This window comes from Vanacampus margaritifer, chromosome 19, assembly GCF_051991255.1.
Source record: "Vanacampus margaritifer isolate UIUO_Vmar chromosome 19, RoL_Vmar_1.0, whole genome shotgun sequence".
Lineage (NCBI taxonomy): Eukaryota > Metazoa > Chordata > Actinopteri > Syngnathiformes > Syngnathidae > Vanacampus > Vanacampus margaritifer.
The window spans coordinates 3,115,340-3,135,150 of NC_135450.1; the positions used below are offsets into that span (position 1 = coordinate 3,115,340).

Sequence of the window (19,811 nt, forward strand, 5' to 3'; positions counted from 1 at the left end):
AAGTCACTTGTGTTTAAAGGTTATTGGTAGTGAAATTGAATGGTAAGGTGCATCCCCATGCATTGTGTTTACTCACTCAAGTCCTGCAATGCGGCTGCCGTTCACTGCTTTCCTCCAGACCTCTGCAATCCCTCCTGCCTGATGTGCTCCTACAATGATAACCGCCAGCTGCCCTGCAAACATGACGACTGTCTGGAAAACATCGGTCCACATCACCGCCTTTAGGCCTCCCTTAGGGACACAAACATGATCAACATTATACCTTGAATAAATTTTAAACAATTTAAAGTGCGGCCAACAATTTGAGGAGTAATCAGGCCAAGTCAGGGATTAACCTTGTGTGTTTTGTTTTATTCTTTTGGCTTGGTGACAAAAAAAGAACATTCACTACAATTTATGGTGAAGAAACTAAAGTCAATAAAAACAGCTCTCACTTAGTGTTAACGAGTGTTTTTGTGCCAGTATCCATGTGGATGAACTGAAGTGTTGCTAATTGTGTGAATGCTTATGTTATTCAGATTCTTTATTTTACATATTATAGCCTTTTATTCCGCAATCTTTCAGTATTATACTACATCATTCATTGCAATTACATACCATGTCACACATTGTCACAGATTTATTCAAAGCAAAAATAGTCTAGTGGACTGGTGAGTGGGGTGCGTCAGTTAGTTGTGCGATTTGGAGCGCATTTTACTACAACTTCAATTTCATATAAATAAGCATTGTCTCATTATTTAACATCCATTGCATTTCATGTCATTTCATATTACATTAAGTTTTTTCTATATAATTCTGTTGGCGCATGGAGAGAGAGAGAGAGAGCATGATTCAAATCCCAGTTTAGACTGATTGCGGTTCAATTTGATATATTTATCATTCAACTACTATTAACTATTAGTAATTTTCACATAATTTATTTCAATATGCTTCATAAGCACTCCACATGCATGGGAATATTAGCATCCACACGCAATTTTCTCCAGAAATTGCACATTGTCTGGTGCTATCTTTAGTACTGTTACCAATTTGATTTTTCAAGCTTATTACTTTTTCTTTTTGTGCCCATTTAAATCAACACTCTCAATATTATGATTACTTTATTGTGGTCTTCATTTGAAGATAAGCAACAACTTGGTTATAAGTTTTACACTATAAATCTAAGTCACTAACATACTAACTTTCCAGAAAGCGCGAAAAAAATAAACAGACAGTATGTAAAATGAATATCAATAAGTTCTGTAAGAAAAATAAACAAGTGGATCCAACATGCGCATGCTTTCTTATTCAAACTACAAGAAATTCTGTAACATGCTAATTATATAACCAACTCTAGAAAAAATAATAATAGCAATAGCCATAATTAATAAAGCATATGCAATGAATGATGCCAATGAAATCCTGACTCACCAGAGCAGTATAGAGAGTGCACACAAGTCCCATGGCAAGCACTGCTCCCCATAAGTCGAAACCTGTGACTAAAAGCAAATATAGCAACACTGTTACCACCGCATTTACATATTCTGTCATCTTTGGTGGACATAATCCATTTCTTTCGCCCTTTGGTACTCATGAAATAACTTTCAGACAAACAAAGCATTTTACAAAAACAAGAAAATTAAAAACACGTTTAAAGTACATATGTATATACAGTCAATCATTTTACATTATCAATTGGACTGAATTGTATGCATAACTGTGTAAATGTACAGTACATGCTTTCAAATGCTGATTTTGATGTCTATTCTATGTGATCTTGGTCAAATCATATCATATATTATACATTCATTCAAAACTTTTTTTAAATTTTTTATCTTACCTGCATTAAGAGCCAAGGCTGGAGCATACAGGACCACCCCCATATAAATGACCTAAAGATGCAAGGTAAACATGTTAGCACATCAAGCTAAATTCACCATACTGCTTCATTTTTGAGTAGCATGACTGTATGCAAATAATCACATGCACTGAACAAGGACAGCCATTAAATTAGAGTACAGTTGATGATCTTTATAAGGTTAAGATTAATGTTTTACTGGACACTTTGTTAAACTTCAGTAGGACGGAATTTAAGTCATTATGTTTTTTTTCCCATCATAATGTTGTTCAGAAGCTGAAGTCTTTATTGTCATCATACAAAGAGATGTACAAAAAAAAGATAAATTCCTAAAAATAAATATGAAATATAAATTGAATATAAAAATATCCTTAAAACTAAAAAGAAGAAAATTACTGCACAGCATTCCGGCCAGTAAATGTCTATTGCACAGAGTGTGTTTAAGATATACTGGGGATTTAATGATTAACTCTGATTATATGCTGAATTAACACATAGCATCAATAAAACAATGTTGTCAAATGATTATACGGCAATAATAGTAACAACTAAATAGCTGATTAAAAAAACTGATTAGCCCAAATGGTTCGACGGATGTAAAATGTAAATTAAAAACAGGATTTTCTGATTCTTTAAAGCCTATAGTGAGACAAAGTGGATACAGTACTCATTATTTACTGTTCAACACACCCAAGACACCATTGCATTTGAAACTATACAAAATCAGAATTTGATACAGTGTGATAATTTATTTCCTCTTAAAATCTTACAGTTTAGATTGAAATAAATAATTAATATAACAAAACCAACTAATTGGGAAATATAAAGCCAAAGATACCATCTGAAAGATGAAGGTCACAGTCCCACATATACGGACTGTCTTGTTAAAGCGCAGCTCCAGATACTGTCGAGAGAGAGAGAGAGAGAGAGAGAGAGAGAGAGAGAGAGCACAAAGAAAAGGGAAAAATGCCTGTTACATATAATCTCAGAGTTATTTACGGTTATTGATAATTAAGCAAAGTTGTTGTTGTTTTTCGGGTCACAGTACACGACTGAGTAGAAAATGATTGATAAGGGTCCTTGAATTTGAGGAGAAAGGAAAAAATAAAAACTTTCAGAAAAGTCATTCAGCATTGCTGATTGTTAACACGTCAAGGATAAGACTGCTAAATGGACCGCTAAGAAAGCTGACCTCTGAGATTATCATGAGAAAACAAACAAGGGAAATAGGAGAAAGGTGCATTTTGAGGGGGAAAAACAAAGACAAGAGGGAAGATGACATTAGCATTGACTGTGTGATACTGTGTGATTCTACTTTTTATTTTCCTCACTGTAAATTACTATTTATAAAAAATATGCCATGAAAGAAATGCTGTTTTAATATTTTTCAACAAATATTGTACAACTACAAATACCGTAGGTGGTTTTGTTTTCAGCGCTGTATACCTCATATGCGCTGGAAAGTCGCAGCCTGTAGAAGACTGGTATAAAAACATGGGCTGGGATGAGGAGTCCTAAGAAGTACGAGCAGCCCAGGAACCAGTACTGTGTCCCGAACGTGTAAACTTCTGACGGCGCGCCCAGAATTGCCACAGCGGACTGGAAAGTGGCAAGCAGTGATAGAGATACAGGCAGCCAGCTCATTGAGCGGTCAGCCATCAAGAACTCCTGAAGTAAATACAAATATGACAAATTAGATTAAAAGATCAGCTTTTCTTAAATCTACAACAGTAAGCCCACCTGTGTTGTACGCTGGCGTCCACCAGAGAAGGCATAATACAAGCCGATTCCAGCTGACGCCACCAACAGCAACGCAAAAATGACATAGTCCACCGTGGTGAAGTGCATCTGGACTACTCCCCCCATGATGACTCCGGATGTAGGCCTGCTTTGGTGAGTCTGGGGACAGGAGGTGGTTGAATAGGCCTTTGGGGGTGGGGGTGGATCACAGTGTTAAAGACGGTACATCACCCATTGTGATACCCAGAGAGCTGGAGGAAGAGAAGCAAGAACAAGAAAAGAATGAGTGGCAACTCTCACTACCTGAGGCAAGAGTGAGAGAGTCGTTAAAGTCCCTGTAATGTCTAAAACATCAACGGGGGCATGTGGAGATTGGCTACACTTATATTTACAAGGTCATTCATGGTCTATTGCCCTCTTACACTGGTAACTTAATCCCAAAGAGAAGTGTTCATACTTACAGTTTGCGTTCAAATATCATTTTGCTGCTAACCATTCCATTTGCCTGCACTGAGTTCGGGAAAAAAGGCTTTCGTCTTTTCCACCTTCTACAAGGAACTAGGGCTGGGCAATAAATCAAATTAATTCAATACGTCGTCATTTTAAAAATCGAATCGTTGAAAATTTGCTAAATCGGGAAATCAAATTTTGTCTTCTGGATTATTAAAAGCTCTTGTTCTTATGTTATTTTACATTCAAATGTTTTTGTGAGTTGTAATTTTGCACGTGGCAGAATGCTGGATGGGTGGTTTACAAGACATGTTTACAATAGCTACCAACTACTTAATTGTGGCATTCAAGAACAAACTATGAATGTTAACTTTATGTTAAATCTAATTTAGAATTAGAATTAGAACATTTTTGCACAGGAATTATTTTGGAATAAACGAAACCTTTTAAATAAATGTTTGTTGGGTTTATTAGATTAAAATCGTAATCGTCCTGAATGACTGCAAAAATTGAGATTTTATTTTTTGACCATATCGCCCAGCCCTAAAAGGAACTTGCTGAAAAAGGGCTGGAAATGAACAGAATTTATCTCTCTGAATGACTTTAAATCCAGACTGAGAGCACTCCACACAGCCTCCCTAACTTGTAGCTGTTTTTAAATTGTGTTGAAACTGTAACTTTTTGTTGACATTTTATTTGTGTTGCAACTGTAATTTCTGCCGCCTTTTGGCCAGGACTCCCCTTGGAAAAGAGGCTTTTAATCTCAGTGGGACATTCATGGTTAGATAAAGGTTAACACATACGCACAAAAAGCTTCTCTGCTGATGACTTGGCAACTAGGCTGGGCAATAGCGCATGATTTTCAAGAGGGAAAACCCCAAAAGCAGTAGATCAGCCAAGCAGAGTGCCAGTGTTAGCACAGATTAGCTTTAGCTAACACAGTGTTCTGAATGTTACGTTCTGATAGACAGAGTTTGAATGATACTCACGAACATTAATTATATGAAGATTTCAGACATATAAACCCTTCTGTGTTAGTTAAAAAAAATGTAAAGTTAAAAAAAAGATATTATGATATGTATAAGTCAAAAGGCAAGTGGAGCGCATATGTTAGCACAGATTAGCCTTAGTTTATGTGCTAGTTTAAAAAATAATAATTGTAACGTTAAAAAAATAAAATAAATTAACACAGGTCGATTCTGGGACTGATTGTTTTATTATTAAAATCATTTAAAAAATATAATAAATGAATAACATATTGCTAATAATAATAGTAAGTTAAAGAGAAGGACAGTAGTGTAAATGGGAGTTGCTGTGAGCTAGCACTCTTGAACCCGAAGCCTTTGTCATGACCTGTAGTCCCCATTACTCTGAAAGGAAATATTATAACAAAGCAGGAAACTCAAATTCAACACCCATGTAATCTTTTTCCAATAAGATTGTTGCTTCATTTTAAAACAGACCGTTTTAAACAACGGCTTCGAGGAAATTCTGGTCCACCATCCGGCATCTAAGGAGAGGAAAGCAGTGTGCCATTAACACTGTGTATAGTGGAGATGGGGTGCTGTTGACCTCGACTCGGGACGTCGTGAATCGGTGGGAAGAATACTTCGAAGACCTCCTCAATTCCACCGACACACCTTCCTTTAAGGAAGCAGGGTCTGGGGACAATGAGGTGGGCTTCCCTATCTCTGGGGTCGAAGTCACTGAGGTGGTTGGAAAGCTTCTCGGTGGCAGGGCCCCGGGGGTGGATGAGATCAGCCCGGAGTTGCTAAAGGCTCTGGATGTTGTGGGGCTGTCGTGGTTGACACGTCTCTACAGCATCGCGTGGACATCGGGGACAGTGCCTCTGGATTGGCAGACTGGGGTGGTGGTCCCCCTTTTTAACTCTTTGATTGCCAGACGTTTTCAGAAAAGGGATGCCGTGGGTGCCAGCCGATTTAAGCATTTTGACTGATCTTTCAAGGTCCACAGAAAATTTTGTGTTTGGAAACACACATACTACCAAATGAAAGATTGAACTCTCATCTTTCATCAGAAAAAAAAGTTTGTTTCTACCTTATTCCGTTTTTCAGTAATCAACAATAGAAAATGGTTAGTTTCACCCAAATGCTCTGTTTTGAAACAAAAAACGGAGAAATCAAGCTTTTTGTGTAACAATATTATTTCATGCACTTTAGTGAATTTGACACCTTTTTTTTTTCCCATGAATGATGCCACAAACACTTAAACAGTGCTTTACTTCTGTAAAACACTACAACCAACAATGAAAAAGTGTTTTTTGATAGCAAAATACGTTTATTTACAGTGTAACAATTTGACAAAACAATTTGGCAAACTATTTACAAATGTGTGCAACCGTGGTACTATTTACAATTGTGTGGATGTTTCAAATACAGTTTTTCTTTTGTAACACTCCCCTGCGTGCAAGGCGACGCAGCAGGATTTGCACAACAGATTAGTTTCACTGCGATGGCCCCTTACCGTGCAGACGCTACACTTTCTTGCTGGCTTTTTTTTCCGGGGAATAGCAAGTATATACTGCAGTGTGTGTTTGGCCATGTTGCCATCAAGTCTACTCTCAGATCATGATACGGTGACGTTACGGTGGTGTTACGTCTGGCTTCCTCATGTCCTTCTGTTCCTATACCGGGTGGTAAGAGATGTTCTGATCCATCTTATCCACTCCATTCATGGTGGCATCGCAGTCCATAACCAGTGTCTTCTCCGTGATCAGACTGTACCCACTCCTCCGATGAATATGCATTGGACTCGTCGTCCGATTGAACGTCCGCCTGAGCGTGCTCGGTTGTGCTCCGCGTTTTCCGGCGTTAGCATCGCTAGCCGATGAGGCTTTATGACGTGATCATAGCCACCGCGTCAACGCTTCCAACTTCGGCATCAACCTCTGAGTCACCATCATCATCGTCATCAATGTGCTCTTCTTTAGCATTGGTCGATGCTTTTCGTCTTTGAAAAAAATGCTCAAGCGTGAGCTGCTTGCAACCGGTCGCCATTATGGCTTCCTCAGCCATTGTCTCCTCAACTCTCTAGCTCCGCCTCACGTCTTCTACTGACGCCTACCCAATCTTGTCCAAAGAGAGTCATCGCTGCCATCTAGGGGCCAAAAATAGTCATTATACTAACTAGATCTGCTTGATACTTTCAGCACAGCTGGCCAAGGCTTTCCTCCACCCGTTTCCAAAAAAAACCCAAAAAACTTGGTGAACGTCTTTGAACGTCTTTGGCGCTCCTCCGTAGGATTTTACTAAATGTTATTTAACGTTTTTGGCAGTCAAAGAGTTAAGAAGGGGGACCGGAGGGTGCGTTCCAACTTTAGAGGGATCACACTCCTCAGCCTCCCAGGTAAGGTCTATTCAGGGGTGCTGGAGAGGAGGGTCCGTCGGGAAGTCGAATCTCGGATTCAGGAGGAGCAGTGTGGTTTTCGTCCCGGCCGTGGAACAGTGGATCAGCTCTACACTTCTCAGCAGGGTCTTCGAGGATACGTGGGAGTTTGCCCAACCAGTCCACATGTGCTTTGTGGACTTGGAGAAGGCGTTTGAACGTGTCCCTCGGGGAGTCCTGTGGGGGGTGCTTCGGGAGTATGGGGTACCGGGCCCCCTGATACGGGCTATTCGGTCCCTGTACGACCGATGTTAGAGTTTGGTTTGCATTGCCGGCAGTACGTCGAATTTGTTTCCTGTGAGGGTTGGACTCCGCCATGGTTGCCCTTTGTCACCGATTCTGTTCATAACCTTTATGGACCGAATTTCTAGGCGTAGCCGAGGCGTTGAGGGGCCTCAACATTGCATCTTTGCTTTTTACAGATGATGTGGTGCTGTTGGCTTCTTCAAGCCGTGATCTCCAGCTCTCGCTGGCACTCAGCCACAGCCGAGTGTGAAGCGGTTGGGATGAAAATTAGCACCTCCAAATTTGAGACCATGGTCCTCAGTCGGAAAAGGTTGGAGTGCCCTCACCGGGTCGAGGATGAGATCCTGCCCCAAGTGGAGGAGTTCAAGTATCTTGGGGTCTTGTTCACGAGTGAGGGTAGGTTAGAGCGGGAGATCGACAGGCGGATCGGTGCAGCGTCTGCAGTGATGCGGACGCTGTATCGGTCCGTTGTGGTGAAGAAGGAGCTGAGCCGAAAGGCAAAGCTCTCAATTTACCGGTCGATCTACGTTCCTGCCCTCACCTATGGTCACAAGCTGTGGGTCGTGACCGAAAGAACAAGAACCCGGATACAAGCGGCCAAAATGAGTTTCCTCCGCAGGGTAGCCGGGCTCTCCCTTAGAAATAGGGTGGAGAAGCTCGGTCATCCGGGAGGGACTCAGTATCGAGCCGCTACTCCTCCGCGTTGAGAAGAACCAGTTGAGGTGGCTCAGGCATCTGGTTCGAATGCCTCCTGGACGCCTCCCTGGGGAGGTGTTCCGGGCATGTCCCACTGGCGGGAGGCCCCGGGGACGACCCAGGACACGCTGGAGAGACAACGTCTCTCGGCTGGCCTGGGAACGCCTCGGGATCCCGTCGGAGGAGCTGGCTGAAGTGGCTGGGGAGAGGGAAGTCTGGACTTCCCTGCTAAAAGCTGCTGCCCCCGCGACCCGACCCCGGATAAGCGGTAGAAGATGGATGGATGGATGATATGTATAAATCAAAAGGCAAGTGGAGCGCATGTGTTAGCACAGATTAGCCTTAGTTTATGTGCTAGTTTAAAATAAATAAATTGTAACGTTGAAAAAATAAAATAAATTAAAGATATGATGCTGCCACAGGTCGATTCTGGGACTGATTGTTTTCTTATTAAAATAATAAAAAATAAATGAATAACATATTGCTAATAATAATAGTAAGTTAAAGAGAAGGATAGTAGTGTAAATGGGAGTTGCTGTGAGCTAGCACTCTTGAACCCGAAGCCTTTGTCATGACCTGTAGTCGCCTTCTGAAAGGAAATATTATAACAAAGCAGGAAACTCAAATTCAACACCCATGTAATCTTTTTCCAATAAGATTGTTGCTTCATTTTAAAACAGACCGTTTTAAACAAATAAAACCTAATCCCACATTGTGTTTTTATAAAAAATCTAACCTCATTCTTTTCAGATTTCAGTGTGGAAACGCACCAGGGAGCATTGCTTTTATAGTGGCATGGGGAGTAAGTCTATTTGCACTCCCCTCACGCACTAACTTACTACATAAGAAGTCAGTAAATTCACGTGGTCAAATACAACCACAATCCCACACATATATAACACGTAATACACTTACAGTAAATTGTAAATAAAGGAAGAAAATAAACTATTTTCCAACTGGCTAATTTGACGATAATTTTTACGGACGTTAGCATTTGTAGGCCAATTAATCAGTCGGACCCTACAACTTATGTCAGTTTGGACAGCCATTCGCCCAAGTCATAAGAATGGAAGCAGTCTGACTGTCTATCATCACAGGGAACATATTAGAAGATGTTGACATGGAGGCAAGATATAAGTCTGGCATCGCTACCTTCACCCACAAATGAAATCTGCCTAATGTGGAACATCATGTGACCAACCCGGAAAACAGGTTAGCAGACTTCCTGTGCGCGCAGTGATGACTACGATAACTATGGGCTGACGACATGATGGTTAGAGGCCGAACTTGCTAAAATATATATATTTTCTTTCTTTCTTTCAATTTTTTTATTTTTATTTTTTAAATCGCTGCTATCTATGGACAAAAGTGAAATACATGTACAGTATATAATTTATGTAAACATAAACAAGCTTGGGTAGCTCTTGAATATCTTCCGTGTAATAAAGAACTAAACTATTAATAACCTTACTGGTGCTCTGTTCCGGGGTCTCTTGCCATAGTGTGACCCAAACCGAAAGGAAGTGTTTCAAATGCAAAAGCAAAAGTTGGTCGCCTGTAACCCCCATTCACATTTTGTCAAATTCCTTCCCAGAGAAAAGTTAATGGGGAAAAAAAAGCCAAACACTGAGATGTTTTAAAAATATATAACAAGTCAAACCCCAAACCAGAGATCTGCAATTTCCACATGGGATTGAGTACTTTAAAATACAACTTTTTTTTTTAAATAGTTAAAACTTAAGGGAAATTTTGGGGGGACACAAAACTGCTTACATTCCTGTTTAAAGGTCTTCTTTACCAGGCAACTAGTGTTCAGCCAGTTACTCCACATGCAATCATCACATGCTAGCAACTGCAAATGTCACACAAAGTGACTACTTCATCTGAAGGTGATACAATCTAGATTATCTACCTTTTTTTTTTTAGCATGCTCACCTAGATGTCCAGATGGCAAAACTAGGAGGTGTTGCGTGGTCGCTAAGAAAACATTATTTGCTTTAGTTCTCAAAATTTTCCATTTAAAAAAACTACTTTGTATTAAATATAAGAGATGTCTACCCTAAACTGACCTAACCCAAACAGTTCACTGTGTCTGCATGTATTGGTTTGGTACAAACCTACAAAGTGAGCAAAGTGAACCAGGGGGGCACCTTCTCACCCAAAGTCAGCTGTGATGGGCTCCAGCTCAAGCCTCACCTTCAACCATACTGAGAAAAATTGGTATAGAAAATGGCATGAAAATGGTCGGATAAATACTTACAGTCAGTCCTAAATGACATTTGACAATGAAAACTACAATAAAAGGCAAACTTCCTTAATCATGAATAAAGCCATTCCAGTCATGGCTGATTTGGACACTTGGACAGCTCAAGTGTGAAAACATTTTACACACACTACATTAGACCATAACTTAGATTACTTATGTGCGTCTCCCCACAAAACATTACACGAAGGTCACGCAACAGCGCAGGGTTTCTGAGCAACACAGGGAAAATGGCTATACATTATTAGATGGAGCTGAACAAGTACTGCTAAGTGTGTATTTCATTGATACTCACTCAAAGCAGGTGAGTTCCTGTGTAAAATGTGCCATCCACCATTAGAAAAAATGTGATGCATGCGACCCAAAAGAAATAACCAATTTAGGACTTTTATTTTGAAATACATTTAAAGGCAGCAGTTTGTATCATCCATAAGACAGTCAAGAACCCATGGGAGAAGCTATCACTTTCTCACAACTGTGTGAAAATAAAAAGTTACCCTTTTAGCAACTGGTAGACCCTATATGAAGTGGTCATATTTGGACATCATGTGGTATGACCTGAAAAAAACAACAACTATTTTTTTCCCCTACAAATATGCATTATTTTCATTATAATTTTATGTGTGGCTACTGGCTAGCTAGCTTGTTTTGTTTAGATGGCTAATTGTTAGCCTCATAACTTAATGTGGTCGACTAACTATAATCTGGTGTGACCATTGTAGAAAGCTTTCTGTGATAGATGTATGCACTAAATTATAGATGTCTTGTCTTGTTGAATTGTAGATAAAAGCCAGGTCCAGAAAGCAAAAATCCTGCCACAGTTGGGCTTTAGCCCCTGATGCTAGCTAGCTAGCTAACTCCCTATCAGATAAACGAGCACCATGGGAGCTAGCTAAGAGCTAGCTAGCTAGCACCTGAGTCTAAAGCCAAACTGTGGCAGGGTTTTTACTTTCTACCTAGATTTGCCACCGCTGGATAAAAGTAAATAATAATAATTAGTGATCGGTTGAGCAGCACCGATGCGTTCTCGCATCCATCAAGCTCACAGACCAAACCCCGTGTCGGTGCGCGTAGCACTTTGAGAAAGTCCCATGACCGATACAGCCGCTGTATTGCTGATTTTTACTGTTACTAAGGTGCGGCGCTTCAGAAGGAAGCACATCTATCAGTGGGCTGCATTACTAATGAATCCAACATCATTTGAAGTTCAATTATTCCCTTCAAGTCAGTGTGATAGCAATCCCGAAAGCAGAATGAGGATTCCACTGTGTGGGGCCATTTTGATGCCATATTGGCAAATATTTTTGCGTTTCAGGATTTCACTTTTCGTATTTTCTAGAAGATGATCCTCTCCCTAGCAACTGGCAAGTACTGTGGCCATTTAGCTCATACTGTGCTCATGTGAGTCACTGCTCATGTTACCTGTTTTGAGTGTGGGTTTGATCCCCGAGTGCTAAACTGTAAATGCCATGTATTTCATTTATGCACTTAATTTTATTAACGCTAAATTGTTTATGCATTGGGTTTTATTTATGTAGTTAATTTATTAGTTTTTTTTTTTTCATTTTGGAAACTAAACTTCCATGCATTGGATTATACTTGAATTATGGACCCTCGTCATGTTTTTTTACTCAGATTTTCACATTGACACATTATTTTTGACTGTATCTAAAAATATGATTTTTTTATTTTATTTAAATGAAGAAATTAATGGATTTGAAATTACAAAGCGCTATACAGTATAAGCTCAGTCCATTTACCATTTAACTAAAGCTTTTGCTTCTGCCTACACCCTTTCGGTTATATATTTATGTATGGAATTTGTTTTTGTTTTTGTTTTTGACCATGTTAAAAAAAATTATTGACAATGAACCGAATTAAATTTTCATTCATTCATTCATTCAACATATTGTAATGCGTCATCAAATCAGTGTCAGTTGAGTCTGTCAACTAGGTTGCCTGTAGGGATTTTTAAGGTCCAACAGGTCTCAGTATTCAGTGACACAGTATTGACACAGTATCAATACAGGAGGCTTTGCAAATGTGTCGAAACGGTTCGTGACACTTCATCAACCCGCCATCACTAAAATAAATAGAATAAATATTTTCTGTGTTTCTACAATGAATTAACACTGCAGGGTATGGTCAAATCCTTATCCGTCAATGATCCACATACAGTATTTATTTGTGAGTTATATTGTTTTGTACTAAGCACTTAAAATAAATTAAATTCCAGTGGTACGTTAAAAGTCGAATTGGAAGCCAAACTTCTTCTTCTTTTTTTAATAGAAAAATACACATTAAAACATTACAGCTCAATGAGCTTAGTTCCCAATCCCAGGTTCCTGGCCAGAAAACTCCTTCCTTTTGTTACATTAAGTTTCAATTTTATTTGTACACTTGTCTGACAGTTAAGAATGCCTCCCTCTATTCTTCCTTTAGCGCTATGCCTATGACACATTATCAATCGGACAAGTAAATAATTTTAAGTAATAATTAGTAGTAATCAAGTAATAATTTTATTGTAGTTTTATAGAGTTTTTTTGCGTGTTATTCAGGGTTAAGGAAGTTCTTTTTACACACCTTGACTGATTACTATATTTCATTGGACATGGAAAAACTGGAGGTCAACCAATGACAAGTTACATTTGCCACACTGCACACACACGCTTACACAAGTGACTGTCTTCTTCGTAAATAGGTCTCACTTTTGTTTGTCTCTCTGTGACACAGACTGCCGATAATTTGAACAAACATTAAACCTTGAGTTGAACCCTGGACAAAGTGATAATACATCAGACACACACAGCTCATAAAGATGGGCAAAATACAGACACAGTCAATGGTAAGTGTTATTTCAACTATTTTTGCAAACTCTACAGCACTGCAAAAGGATAATAAACAAGACATGACTAGTCACACATTGGCATTTATGACTACTGTTGAGACTGTACTTAAACGAAAATAGTCCTTGGTGAAGCCTTGTGACTTATTATTGTACAGAAGAGGTGATAATACTAACAGCAGATAGCAAGGGAGGACATAATGTTTCACTAGGGCTCACAAACTTTCACAAAAACTTTCACCTCATTAAGGAATCAGATAATTTGTTTAATGATATTCAAAACACCTGATTCAAAGCAGCTGTGTTTACATACACAATCAGCATAACCTGCTCTCCAAATAAAATGCATTTTTATAAAAATAATTTAAAACCTTAAAACCTGCCTTTATATCATGTGACACACCATCAACGGATGAAGAATTACAGCACACTTGACAGCCCGTTTTTTTTGCTTTGTGGCAATTAGCCGGTTTTGAGCGCTAGTTCCTGTCTCATGCAAAAGACCCATTCCTCACCCAGGCTCCCTCACTACTGGGCCAATGCAGAGTATGTATTTCATTACCATGAGAACCAAAGGCAGAAAAAAAGGTTTTGCGGCGAGGCGAGTGTGCCATACTTAGCCCATAGTGTGAATTTAAAAAAGCAAGCACCCATACAGAATTTTACTTGTAGGGTCAGCACTTCATCACCAATCCACAAAATTAGATATGTCAATTGTGTAATGCATTAATGCATGCAGGGGACAAATCAACAAACACAAATCATCCCCACTCATCGCCACATAAACAACTTTGCCAAACTTTCAAGTAGATGCCAATTATCAGAAGCTTAGATGACAGTGCTTCCCACCATTACTTGAAAATTGCAGATTTTCACACACCATAGTTTTCACGTAATGGATGGGGAAACGAGGTCACTCCAGCAACCCAACAATATCTACACAAGCAATTTTACAACAGGAGGCAAAAGTCCTACTGGAATGTCACAAATGCTCGTCAGTTATTCAAGCTGCAATTTAGCGAGACTGGATGAGCAGCAGTGACTATTTGTTCAATACTTGACCCCCCAAAAAAGTGACCACACGTAATGGGTTAAATCCAAGGACAAATGGCTACATAAAACGCGTCCATGTTTTGCAAGCGTTAACGACGCGTCCAATGACGTTATTTCTAAGCGACAATAAGAGAACTACATTACCCAAATGACTGTAATGTGCCAAAAGACCAAAGACGGATGTTACCATTGGCTAATTAATCCGCACGCGCTCGTCGTGCCGTTCATTATGCTTCAGACCAGTATAAGCGTGTTGGTAGTCCCATGTTATCGTTATTTACTTATTTATTTTATTAACTGCGCGAATTTAATGTGACGAATAGTGGAGAATGTAAATAGAATGTACAATAAAGAAACAGCAGCCAAACAATTTGACAGCGCGACAACGTGGTACTGTCGCCAACTCGTCGCAAATTTTGCTAAACTGCAGCGCATGGCACGACACAAATTAACCCCCCGGTCTTTAACGGCCAACAACTGTAAATTAAACTACTTTAATAATTCAATTAGATTTACTTACCTTCCTGAGTTGGTAAAATACGGTTCTACGTCAAGGTCTGGTCTAGTAGGTTAGTGCAATCGGACGTTATTGGAGTGGACCGCCCATTCTCCTTGACGCGCTGGATGTTGCGTTCACTTACACTTAGTAAACTAGCATTTCAAGAAAAATGTTTTTGGTCATTTGTATTGCTCAGTATTCTGTCGTGTTTCCGATTAACCTTCCCATTTGGTTCATCACGACAGTGCATTAAATGTCTCCGTAACCGTAGGCATAATTATACGTGGCAGGTTAGCGAAACACTGCGGAAAATGGCAATACTTTACGATAATAGATTTAGAACGAGATTCATTTGCTCGTTCCGAAAGTATTTACAGATAGTACGGCCGTTTACTAACACGTCCGTCATCATTGCGAGTGCTGCAATTTGACGGCAACATGTCGTGACCACGGTGGACACGATATGTTTAGTACCTCATACAGCAAGAGGCAAGTCCAAGATGACACCGCGTTATCGCTCACCCTTTCCTCTTACCTGGACTTCCATTTGGGTTCAGTTTGACCGGAGCATCTTTTTACAAAAGCGCCCACCTCTAGTTAACGTGCATTTTCCAGCAGCTGCACCACGGGTTGCCACTTGCAGCCCCCTCAAGCTGATGACGCATGGCTCCCCAATAATCGTCTGTGACACCACTTACTGTACTACCTGTACATCGAGGACAGAACACGACTACAATTTCGCCCTGTTTAATGGTAACAAAGAAGCCAATCAATTCAATTTTATTAGGTCATTGTAAAGGTTTCAAAACTACACTTCATTGTCTCATTTATCATCAAAGCAGTCTTGCTATCTATGAATGGGCTGCGCGTTGACCGATGCCCTTCAATGAATGTACAACAACCCAACTAACTTACCAAAATTAGGCTCATTCACCCTTATATACAGTACAATATATTACAAGTCAATAGATGCACCACTTCTAGGGAGAACAGCTCCCACTAGTGGCACATCCTTTCAAATACAAGCACATACAATAGCAAAATGGAAAAGACTCGCTCATTTTGTTATTTGTCCCTCAATATGTTATCATCCTTTAGGTTGCTGATGAATGTCCATCTTGTGTATTTTTCCTCAGTTCTGTTTCCTGATGATGGTGTTAATGTCTGTGCCACGAAATCCAGGGTTTCCAAGGTCCTTGAGGAGCCCCGCCTTGTCCCTGGCAGCATGACGGGCCACTGATAGCTTGAAAGGCATCAGGAAGTTGTTGACTTCCCGGAAGGCCTTGCCAACCGAGTAAACCTCATGAATCAAGTCCTCCAAGCAGATGATGCCATGTTTACCTACGAATCAAGGTCAAAGTCAGTTTATATTGGCACACTAGGTACTGGTGTCAAATTCTTTTCAGATTTGAAGTTAAGAAAACTTACCCATTCGTTCTTCAATGAAGGTGTTATCTGTTAGCGGAACCGCCTTTGTCCTCACCTTTGTCTGTCCCCTCTTCAGAATGAGCTCACGCACAGACTTTAAATTTGGATATCTATTTGGTTAACAGGAAGTTGTTGATGATGCGAAAATAACCCACACAATTAATGAATTGCAGTGACTCAACACTCACCCCCAGGCCACATAGGGCTCAACCATCTTCAACATGGTGAGAGAGGTCTTGCCGATTCTGACAAAAGCACCGCTGAAGATTTTTCTCAGCCTCAACATCTGGATAACCTTAATCACTTTCGGACTGACACCTTTAATTCTAAAATTAAAATAGTAGAACATTGTGCTGCCTTAAATCAGTGTTAAGGTGAAACAACTTTTAATTTTGAATTGTCATACTTACTCTCTAATGCGGACTGCAAAGGCTAATTTATACTTTGCAGGAGGCATCGGGGCGGGCGGCCTCTCTGTGAATCGACGTATGCGAGTATCATCGCGATGTTTCTTATGGCTGTCCTTCAAAAAGTCTTCCAAGCGCTTGAACTTTAACGGTGCACCTTTACAGACCTGAAGCAAAATAAAAACACAAAGTGTTAGTGCCTGTATAAATGATCAAACATGATCAGTTATCACCATTATCTAACTGTGGATACTAAATATAATTTAAAATACACCTAACCAGGATACATACAGTGGTGTGGTGTCTTTAAGAACACTGAAGCTTGCAAAGCGGCTTGACCAAACGGCTGCCACGCATTCCGTGGTGGTACCGCCGCACTGGAGCCCAACCGATTAATCAGATGGCAGATTTAATCTGTCAAATTTATCAACGCTTTTATTTTCTTTCTTTTGTTCCTACACTTCACAGCAAAAGACAAAAATAACGAAATTCTTACATTCCCGACGCAAAAAAAGGTTACTTTTCCCATTGCTGCTCCTTGTTTTTAAAGATAAACAAATACTAAAAACTAAGTATTGTAAAACAGTTGTTCTGCCTGTAAGTCATATCTTTATTGTTGTAAGCGTTAAGGGAACAAATGAAGCTATCTTGTATGGCGGACCATATCTAATAAATAATGACAGAGCATCCGAGCACAAAATAAATGTGAGAGCACATTTTTATTTATTGATTGATATTTGATTCTATTTATATATTTATTTCAACATTTATTTTTATATTTATTTTTTGAATCTCGTTTTTTATTTTATTTATTTATGGAGATGTATATATATATATATATATATATATATATATATATATAGTTATTTTTTATCTCCATTTATATTTATTTTTTTGTAATTATTCTTGAATTAAATTTTTTAGATCCATTTTTATTTTCACTTTTAGTCATTTATTTATTTTTAATTTTGGTTTTCCATAATCTTATGCGTTCTACATTTTTTAATTGATCAGCTGATTAATGGGTTATCGAAATTTTATTCTGCAAAAAATATCAGAATCTGCATTGGCCTTAAGAAAATTCCTTATTGATCCGGCCCTTTCTCTTAGCGCATACACAATGAATGGGTTCGCAATGCATTCTGCTAAGTGCAGTAAAAATAAAAAATAAAAAATAAAAAATAAAAAAATAAAAAAACTGCGTTGTGGGGTGTGACTTCATAAATGTGTTTCTGGGAGAATGGTAAAAAAACTAATAAAAAATCCCATAAAGAAACTTCTAAACCTAATTGAAAGTCTTCCCAGAAGCGCAGAAGCTGTTCATCATCATATTAAACCAAATAGTTTTGGCAATATAGTGTATGTTTCTTGTCAAACACAACATGAAGCAATCATGTTTGTCCTAGATTTATTTTGGCTGATGGATCATTTGATGTATCGTGGTGGCTATTAAGCCAAATATATATATATTTTTTTTTACACATGCTTTTTACTTCCGTCAATTCCCATCAATGGCTGCCCACCTTTCGGCAAGTGCACAACGATGCGAAGTGTAAAACAAAAATACACACACTGAGCACAGACTGACGCAGGTTTATGTCCGTTGACGGTTCTTCTCATTCCATGTATTTTTGCAAGGCTTCGTGTCATAAAGCATTCACCGAAAATACGGAAGCACTCAGCGCAAGGTGGGCATCGTCATTGACGGCAATTGACTCAAGTGCCCACTTCTGCTTTTTACTAAAGTTAAGGTCCCGTGTAAACACAATCAGTGAAATATTAAACTCAACTTTCTTTATTATTAAATAACAAAAAAAATATGTGCGCACAGCTGTGCTTGTGTGACGTTTTGTGGAGGTGACGTCAAGAGAAAGAAGTTCGCTCTGATGGAACAGTATTCGGCTTGTTTGTAAATGTGCTTAAAAACACACTTATGCAATTTAGTGTATTGTGGATGATGCAGTGTTTTTTTTCCTACATGGGGGCCTTCGTCAGGTATGTCCCAAAGGAAGGCCCAGGTGCCAAAAGCACCGTCTACCACTTGTCTACAATGTAGATTAGTTAGCACCTTGATTGTATGGATTTAACAGAGTGTTATCAGCACGATTACGAAGCCAAAATCAAATGACATACTCACCTTTCTCTTTTCAAGAAGTGCCTGCTTAGCTTGTGTGGCTTTAATGGCCTGATACGCTTTCCTCTTTTTCAAAAGATACTCTGGGACCAACTTGATCACTTTCTGTGATCTGAGAGAAGAAGGGGGAAAGAGACCGAGAAATAAATACATGTAATCACTTAAATTCTTAAAATATTCACTGGCTAGCATTTGATTCATTGTTTCAAAACTGTCAAAGTAAGAAACACATATTTGATTTCCTATACAGTGCTGTACTATCAACGTAGCTTTACGTTGCTTGGCTACCAGAGTAGCCCAAGTATTATCACCTAATTCTTTCCGACTAACAACTACATTTCAAACCACATTCTAGCAGTTACTGTACATTACACACGCTGACATTTCGCCCAAAATGGGAAGGCGTCCAAACATGTGAAGTCATGAATTCAAAACTTATTTTCTAACAAAGCAATGTTCGAAATACAAACAGTAACATGTACAGAGGAGTCATATCAATCAAAGCAAGTCAAACCAACACTATGATATGAACAAACAGAAGCAGATGGTCTACGATGTAAACAAACTCAATACGTACTCTGATTCTGCCATGTTGAAAACCTTTAACGAATTCGAGCCACTCTTCTTCTACGGCTTTCTTCTTTCTCGACTCGTTTTTGGGCAGGTCGCAAGGAAGGAGAGGCAATATCGCCCTCTAGGCTATCGGAGTAAAAGTAAAATCAAAAAAAGGGGGAGCACGTGAAGACCGGTGAGGGGTAGTAATGCACATGTCGTGCCTAGTCTATCGGAAATTGAAGAAGAAGAAGAA

At 39.3% G+C, this 19,811-nt stretch overlaps 2 protein-coding genes across 6 annotated transcripts in view; both read right to left on the bottom strand.

The window, feature by feature from the left end:
- Window positions 1-15,703, bottom strand: part of slc5a6a (solute carrier family 5 member 6a) — a 30,221-nt gene extending 14,518 nt beyond the window's left edge. For 2 of the 5 annotated variants that reach the window (XM_077553668.1, XM_077553667.1), the window contains exons 1-7: window positions 15,056-15,499; window positions 3,578-3,828; window positions 3,284-3,505; window positions 2,676-2,741; window positions 1,820-1,871; window positions 1,411-1,478; window positions 77-231 (exon numbers count right to left, since the gene is read on the bottom strand). In XM_077553668.1, coding sequence (XP_077409794.1) covers window positions 77-231; window positions 1,411-1,478; window positions 1,820-1,871; window positions 2,676-2,741; window positions 3,284-3,505; window positions 3,578-3,703 — 689 coding nt within the window. In that variant the 5' untranslated portion in view covers window positions 3,704-3,828; window positions 15,056-15,499. Of the gene's footprint in view, window positions 1-76; window positions 232-1,410; window positions 1,479-1,819; window positions 1,872-2,675; window positions 2,742-3,283; window positions 3,506-3,577; window positions 3,829-15,055; window positions 15,502-15,569 lie in introns of those variants that run through there. The other 3 variants (XM_077553666.1, XM_077553669.1, XM_077553665.1) reach the window with 3 other exon arrangements.
- Window positions 15,704-15,798: 95 nt separating this feature from the next.
- rpl7l1 (ribosomal protein L7-like 1) lies at window positions 15,799-19,708 on the bottom strand. Its single transcript, XM_077553675.1, has 6 exons — window positions 19,581-19,708; window positions 19,007-19,115; window positions 16,873-17,036; window positions 16,651-16,788; window positions 16,463-16,572; window positions 15,799-16,375 (listed from the first exon to the last, which is right to left on the bottom strand). The coding sequence occupies exons 1-6, from the start codon at window positions 19,592-19,594 to the stop codon at window positions 16,167-16,169; spliced, it is 744 nt and encodes a 247-aa protein (XP_077409801.1). The 5' UTR covers window positions 19,595-19,708; the 3' UTR covers window positions 15,799-16,166.
- Window positions 19,709-19,811: the final 103 nt, after the last annotated feature.